Source organism: Lathyrus oleraceus, chromosome 6, assembly GCF_024323335.1.
Source record: "Lathyrus oleraceus cultivar Zhongwan6 chromosome 6, CAAS_Psat_ZW6_1.0, whole genome shotgun sequence".
Classification (NCBI taxonomy): domain Eukaryota; kingdom Viridiplantae; phylum Streptophyta; class Magnoliopsida; order Fabales; family Fabaceae; genus Lathyrus; species Lathyrus oleraceus.
In genome coordinates, this window is record NC_066584.1 from 307,600,546 (window position 1) to 307,608,888 (window position 8,343).

Below are 8,343 nucleotides of genomic sequence, written 5' to 3' on the forward strand. Positions count from 1 at the left end.
CCTGTTGTGGCGTTGTCAACTTGTGAGGCTGAATACATTGCAGGTGCTGTTACTGCATGCCAAGCTGTGTGGATTCTGAATCTATTGCAGGATCTGAAGATTAAAGTAAACAAACCTCTGAAGCTGATGATTGACAACAAGTCTGCAATCAATCTTGCCAGAAACCCAGTGTTGCATGGGAGAAGCAAGCACATTGAGACCAAATATCATTTTCTGAGACATCAAGTTCAGAGGGGAGTGCTAGAAGTTATACACTGCAGCACTCAGAAACAGTTGGCAGATGTTCTGACGAAAGCTATCAAGACTGATCAATTTCTCAGATTAAGGGATGTAATTGGTGTTACAAGTTTTGATGGAATATGAATTAAGGGATGGTATTAGAAGTAATTCATATTTATTAGTTGTACTATTTTCTTAGCCCCTAAGTTTGTTAGAGGGTATTTTAGTATTTTATCCTATTCTAGTAACCCTAGTTTTAGCTTATAAATAGGGTGACAATCATTGTAACTTTTATCATGTTTTGTAGCCGTCATTCTCTTAATAGAATATTTCCATTCATTCTACCTTTGCACCAACAAGAATAAGAAACTGTTTAACACGTCTGACATTTGGTAAAAAAAAATGAAGTATTTTGTATAAAGTGAAATTAGGGTTTAAAACAAAACCAACTTTATAATAATGTGAGGATTAAAAAAATTCATAATTTGAGTAATGCATTTGATTAAAGGAGGATATTTATTTTTTTATTAAAATTGAAAACAGTTTAATCAATTTAGCTAAACATACTAAAAATATTGTTTAGTAATTTTTTCTTTTTTTTACTAGAATCATTTTATATAAATTTTGAAGATGAGAAAACCGGAAGGGTTTGATTATAATAATTAATTATAGATTTTTTTTGTAAAATAATTAAATGACATCAAAACTAAATTATTAGAGGACTTATTTATTTAGTATTTTTTTATTGGAATATTTGAATATAATTTTTTAAAAATTTAATTCATACTAGTATATATTATCAATGTAAAAAGTATTTATATTAACTATGAGTCAATCACAACTATTAAATTTTTAAGAATATTTGAATTTTATTTAAAGGATTTCTGAAAATCGTGTTTTGTACTTTTGTTGTCATATAATTTTGTAGTTGAAATTCAACTTTTTTTCTTAAGTGAATAATAAATAAATGGAATATTGCAATTTCGAACCAACACTCTTCCATGTCCTTACCCATCTAACAACTGAACTGTCAAATTTTAAAAGTTATGTTTGTAACGAGCCGACTGAGTTTCACTGACAATGTATAGCAATCCCAATTCAATACACTTATATAAAATCCCAATTCAATACTTTTATTAGTGCAACTTTAATATCATAAGTTAGTAGTTCTGACCTTATCCTATTATTTAGAACATTTGATGGTAAATTTATGGTGAAATTTTTTCAACTTTCACCACACAAAAGTAATGATATATGCCAAGAGTCAAGAGATTGTAGTTAGCTTTGTTATTCTAGAAAAAAGAAAAAAAATCAGCAAATAAAAAAAACACATTATGGCTTTCTTGAAGCTATAGATGAGTTAATTTTACTGCTTCCTCTAATTATCTGCGTTTGTTCAAGCAACCTGTCTTGAAAAGTAGCAACAGTCATGTCATGGCATTTTCCAGCAGAAGATCTATTGAACCCGACTCTGCTTTTGAATTCAGCTTTCGCCGTCTTCTGTCTCCCAAAGAAAGCATGTATATGCTGCAAGAACATTGCTGGAAGCAAGAAAAGTGTTAACCCCTTGCGTGTTGTATCTAAATTGTTTTACTTAGTTACTCTTAACCAGGAAGGACTTGGTCAATGAAGCGAAAACAGAAGCTCGAGAGTTTGAAAATTGAGGGGAAATCTCATAAGGAATCATGTTAAAAAAATGCAGGAAAGTAGATACAATTTCTCTATTTATAGACCTTGCGAGATGAATAACAAGTAACAAACTAACTGATCTCTAACATAAGTAATATTCTGTAACAAAACATTTTTTTCCTTCTTGTTTTAGCTTTAATATGAATGTGAAGTAACAAAACATTTTCTATATCTTAAAGATGTGTCTCAAGAATTGTACCTATCTTCAGGGGTAGCCTGAACTGCTTGTTCAAACAAAGACAAGGCTTTTTCCTGATCATGATGCAGTTCCCACTGTAGCTTAGCATATTCTGATATGGTTTCACCGTTGCTGGGATCGGCCGAGACTGCTCTTGAGTAGTAACCCTCTGCTGCTTCAAGATCTCTCTTTGACTGTCCATTATTTTAAGGTGGAAGAGTAATGCAATTTTATTAGATCTCTCTCTGAATCGTACCTAACATTATTCCTAAAAATAACCTACGCGCCTCGGGAAAAAAATCAGAGTAAAGTCTCACCTGAAACAGAAATTGAGCATACTTTTTCAGAAACAAAGGATTTTTAGGATTCTCATCAATCATCTTCTTCAAATAATCTGCATCATTAATGTCTTCATTTAAACTAGCTGTTGTAAGATTTTCTACACCGTTTTCTTCTTTTGAGGTCTTGACAGGTACCGGCTCTTGTTTTTCCATGTCATTCTGTATTCAATTACAATCTTTAAGTATTCAATTAACAATGTGTCATTTGGAAAACAAGAGCACTAAGATAGAGAGAAAAAGGCACACCTGAGTTTGACGATTCCCATCTTCATTCTCATCATCTTCGGTTTCCCAGAGAAAACTCACATATGCTGCAAGAACATCGCTGAAAAGAACGTTACATGTTAACGGAAAACTCAACAGTTTGAAAGTTTAAAGAGAACATTCCAGTTTCTTTGTTACCTGTCTTGAGGTGAAGCTTGAGCTGCACGTTCAAAATAGACCGATGCTCTATCTATGTCGCGATGATTCTCCCACACCAGTTTCGCATAATGCATCAAGATTTCACCATCATTAGGATCAGCTTGAGTAGCGCTATGAAAGTACTCCTCTGCATCTTGAAGTTCCCCCTTACCCTATCAATAGATGTCAAATATTCGAACTTGAAATCAGCATTCCAGAAAGAACTATAACAAACACCATACTCGTCAAAATGAATCTAAAAATGTTTATCAAAGTAACACAGCTCAAAAACTAAGACCTGCATCCATTCACTCAGAATCAAAGTATATGCAAATTAAACTAAAACCTAAGCGATTAAAATCACTTTCATGAGAGCTATGTAAGTCAACTAATTGAAAATAAGAAACAAAATCCCTAAGAAAAAAAAGAAACAACTCACTTGTAAAAACTGTGCATATTTTTTCAGAATCAAAGGGTGAGAGGGATACTCATGAACCATTCTCTTGTAATACTCATCAAGATCCTCACTTTCTCGCAAATTGGGAACAAACAACATATCATTATTATCAGATTCAACAACTTCAGCAGCATCAACTCCAAGTCCTGTTGCAAGATACATAGGAGGAGTAGAAGGTTGAACATCTTCATCATCATCATCATCAATGCTCAAGTTCTGAATCTCAGTTGACCAATCATTCTCAACCTCATTCTCAGATTCTTCAATCAAATCCATTTTGGCTCTTTCAAAGGTGAACTCATCACTACCAATGGTTTCTAAACTCAAAACGGTTCTTTGCAAAACTTGTTCTGGATCGTTGTTGTTGTTGTAATGATGATCTTCATGATGAAGATGAGATTTGTTGTATATTTCAAATGATGGAGATGAACGCAATGTTGAGTGCATTTCTTCCTCCATGGTGGTTAAAAAGTTAAAAAGTTACTAGATTTGTGAGGTTGAGAAATTAAGAATTTAGTTTTCTTTTGTGTTACCAGTGTTGCGAAAAGAGACAAAAGTACTGAGATATTGTGATTGTTTGTGGCAGTGATGTTTCTGAGAACAATTTAAATTTTTTTAATAAAACGGATAAAACATAGTAATTTTTTAAATATTTTTCAAAAAGTATATAGCATATTATGAATTGAGAATTTTTTTTAAAATAATCAGTTTTTTTAAAAAAAATTCGAAAATAATCAATAATTCAAAAAAATTACTAAAATAATAAATTTTACAAGAGGATGCGTCAGATAAATTTGCGCATCCCCTAAGCATGAAGAGGAGGCGTCAATAGCATTGACGCTTGCATTGGATTTCTCATGACGAGACGCCAATACTCCTGACGCCTTAGTGCAATTGTAGTGTGGAGCATCACATGCAGGCGCCATAAGGATTGGCGCCCACATTACAAATTACACTAAAGCACCAGGAGCATTGACGTTTCCTCTTTATGGTTAGGGGATGCGTCAATTCATCTGGCGCATCCTCTTATAAAACTGCTTATTTTGATATTTTTTTTGAATTATTGTTTATTTTTGATTTTTTTTTAAAAACTAATTATTTAAAAAAAAAATCATGAATTGCTTAATTTATTAAGGAGTTTTATTTATAAAAATTTAAAATATTTTTAGGAATTTTTTGTTACAAACTTGGAGTAAATTTTAGATCTCTCAGGATACTAATTGCTATTTATTTAATTGGTATATATATATATATATATATATATATATATATATATATATATATATATATATATATATATATATTACATCCTCTCACAATTCTCTTTAAAATTGGTGGAACAATATTTAAATAGATATGATAAAAACTTTTGAATTTTTAATTTTAAATAAATACTTAAATATTAACATATAAAATGACATTAATTTTCTTTTACATAAAATGACATTGATATTTAACTTTTGTTATAATGAATAGAGAATTTTTCACTCTATAAACTATTTAAAATAATAAATTCATACACAAGAAACAAGATGAACGTGAGTATATTAAAGAAGCGTAAGAGGAAAGTCTCCCATCACATGGAAGTCTGAAAGTAGTCAAAGAAAAATTGCATCTTTCTACTTCTTAAAGCAAATCAACGAGTTGACCTATATACTACAATTCCCGATACAATTTTGAGATCCTTAATCACGAAATTTTATCCTCTATCCCTTCGTTTATTCCCTTACCTTTATGTTATATTTTTTTAATCAAAATGTGCTTATATAAATAATTTATAAAAAATTTAAATATTGACTATAGAATTGGTACACAAAATAAAAATTAAAAGATATTTTAAAATTGATTATCGAAACTCTTTTATAAAATCTTTCGATATACAAAATAAATATTAATGTTAAAAATTGATCATCAAAAATCTTTTTTGCAAAAAATTTCGGTTCGCAAAATAAAAGTTAAAAAATATTTAAAAATTTGACTATCAGAACTCTTTTACAACACAAAATAAAAGTTAAAAAAATTTAAAAATTGATCAGCGAAACTCTTTTGCAAAGTCTTTTGGCATACAAAATAAAAATTACTATTAAAAACGGATTGCCGAAACTCTTTTGCAAAATCTTTTGATATACAAAATAAAATTAAAAAATAATAAAAAATTGACTATCGAAACTTTTTTGCAAATCTTTAGTACACAGAATAAAAGTTAATATTAAAAACTAATTATTGTAACTCTTTTGTAAAATCTTCCGATATACAAAATAAAAATTTAAAAATATTTAAAAAATGACTATCAAAATTATTTTACAAAAAATTTCGGAAGACAAAATAAAAATTAAAATAAAATAAAATAATAACTTAATTAAAAATATATTAAGAAAAAGTTAATATTTTTTATAAAATATAGGGTATAAAAATAAAAGTAGGAATATCGATTAAAATTTCCTTAATCGCATACCTTGTATTATCAAATTTAATTAATTAAAAAATAATATATCTTTTTCTGTAGAATATTGAAGCGTTTGATTAAAATGATTGAAGAGGGCTTATAAAATTTAAATATTGAAAATATATAATGTCTTGTAGTTTTGTTGTGATATAATTCAAATTGTGTAGCATAAGTCCAAAGTTAATTAGGGTAGAGTTTATTATTTAGTATACAAGATAGTTGTGTATAAATAGATATATTTTATAATTTAGTTTATACAATCATAATTCAATAATATCAATCATTATTTTCATTCTTTCTCATTCTTTATCTCCTCACTAAAAGTGTCTCACACACTAATAAATAGGTATCTAGAGCTCCATTAGATTCTTGATCGGATTTTCAAGAATCATACGTCGGTGATCGTGTTTCCAGGATCGTGGGTGTAACACCTCAAAATTTGCCCTTCTCTCTTGGGACTAGCATTAACATATTTGCATATCATTTTAGGGCATTAGGCATTTCATATTGCATAACATGTGGTTACATAGTGCAAGCCATCTTCCCAAGTCTTGATCAGGAGATGAGGAAGTTCAAAGGTGCAAGCCTAGGGTTTTATTGACTGATCATGGCCATCTGAGGATTGGACTGTGAATTAGGGTTTCATGATTCTCAAGGGTATTGGTCTTCATGTTGATTGAATTGATACATCATCATCATCATGGTGGGATGTCATCAGAAGATTGAAGAAGATTCCTTGAGATTAGGGTTTTGACCACTGGTCAACCCTAATCAGTTGTATTGGGCCAATCAGGGTTTAATCAGGAGATGGTGTTTGAGATGGAGATGAGGATCATTTTGTGATTATATGGTGATTATTGAGGCTAGGGTGTCACCCTTGAGCCATTTCAGTTGGAGATTGGGGCTTAAATTGATCAATGCATTGCCAAATTCATCTATCAGATGCAAAGTCAACTGTGGTCAACTGTGCTTGATCTGATGGATGTGGAGGTGGAAATGAGTTGGATACACTTCATTCATGTTGGAACAAGTGATATTTGACATCTCAAAGCTTAAGAATGAAGAAAATCAAGTCAGGACAAAAACTGCCAAAAATAGCAACTGACTTGTAATAGAAGTTTCCAAAAGTGGAAAGTTTTTGACCTCAAAAACAGAAGTCCAAGGAAGCTTCAAATGAAAAATTGTTCAACATGACAGATGTAGGTCTTGTTCTCACCTTTCCAAAAAGTCCAAGAACTTGAAAATCCAATGTACGGTTTGCAAAATATGGCTCAGTGAATTTCAGAAAAGATCCGTAATCAGGAGGCCATAACTACCACATACTTTGTCCAAATTGCGAGTTCTTTATATGCACAAACTCCATTTGACATGTACTTTGAGGGTGCATCATTGGATTTGTTCAAAAATGGCCAAGGCAAAAAGTCACTTTTCAACTGGACAGCTGAATTGGACCAGGGGCAAAATTGTCCAAAAGTCAAAATATTGGGAATTTTTGAATGGGACTTTTTCCAGCACCTCAGGAATGGCATTTTAAGTGTGTTTGAATATTCATTTCATGGTTAATGCACAAGGTTTGAGTTTTGTCTTGAAAAATGGAAATGACAAAAATGGACATTTTGCAAATACATGGTGAGTTTGAGAAATACATGACCAATTGCAATGGGAATTGTTTCTACACTTCACATATGGTGTTTTGGACATGTTGGAACCAATTGTGAGCTGGCATGTGCTGTCATTGTGTATTGACCAATTTGCCCTCATTTGCAAAAATTACCATTTCACTTAATTATGCCAAATGCTAATTACATGATTAGTGGAGGATTAAGCCAACATATATATTCCAAATCATTTGCTAATCATAACAGAAAATCACATTCTCCAAAGCTAGATCTAGAACTCTTCCAATTCTCTCAAACCTTCAAGAACACACCAATCTTCAATCTCACTTTTCTTCCTCATTCTTCAACCAAAATTGGAGATTCTTGTTGCATTCGATCACAAACCTCATCCTCACCATCTGTTTTGCAAAATTAAGAGGAATTAGGTGCTGCATCGTGACTGTTGCTAATGCCTTCATCCATGGTGATTTCGGATTGCGAGCTGTAGGAGCGAAATTGAAGGGACCTGAGCATCACATCACCTTGCCTGGAGCTTCTTCTACTGCTGTTTGAAGAAAAGAAGCGCAAAAGACCTCTCAATCACGACTGCCATTACAGGTTTGAGCAATTTTCGAGTTTCATGTTTTGCTCGATGTGCATATGCGTTTTATAGAGCTTGCTATGTAGATCGTCGTGATAGTTTTGGAATTGCGAATGGAGGACTGTGTAGGGAGATATTCGGATTCGAATTTTGGATGTGAAACCCTAGATCGAGTGATTCGTTTGATTTAGGAAGAGTTGAGAGAAATAGAGTTCATAGTTGTAATCCTCTTGTTGAGACGGTTCGAATGGTACCGGCCATGTCCATTTTCGTTAGCATTTGATGTTCTTCATGATTTTGAAAATTCTGGAAAATCTCTTACTGAAAACGATGAAGAAGATGATGTTTGATCCAAATTGTCATTTGAATTTTCAAATTTGCTGTTTCCCGCCGCGCAAAAAAAATTACCATA

General features: G+C 31.6%; 1 protein-coding gene across 1 annotated transcript; it reads right to left on the bottom strand.

The window, feature by feature from the left end:
* Window positions 1-1,326: 1,326 nt before the first annotated feature.
* LOC127092965 (uncharacterized) lies at window positions 1,327-3,862 on the bottom strand. The gene is made up of 6 exons (XM_051031860.1): window positions 3,269-3,862; window positions 2,830-3,002; window positions 2,674-2,752; window positions 2,404-2,586; window positions 2,108-2,280; window positions 1,327-1,760 (listed from the first exon to the last, which is right to left on the bottom strand). The coding sequence occupies exons 1-6, from the start codon at window positions 3,743-3,745 to the stop codon at window positions 1,703-1,705; spliced, it is 1,143 nt and encodes a 380-aa protein (XP_050887817.1). The 5' UTR covers window positions 3,746-3,862; the 3' UTR covers window positions 1,327-1,702.
* Window positions 3,863-8,343: the final 4,481 nt, after the last annotated feature.

Excerpts from the sequence above, each read along its gene's own strand:
- LOC127092965 (XM_051031860.1), bottom strand. The coding sequence starts at position 3,745 with ATGGAGGAAGAAATGCACTCAACATTGCGTTCATCTCCATCATTTGAA. Across the intron at positions 2,753-2,829 it reads CAAGCTTCACCTCAAGACAG|CGATGTTCTTGCAGCATATG; the intron begins GTAACAAAGAAA and ends CGTTCTTTTCAG. Across the intron at positions 1,761-2,107 it reads CAGGCTACCCCTGAAGATAG|CAATGTTCTTGCAGCATATA; the intron begins GTACAATTCTTG and ends TCTTGCTTCCAG.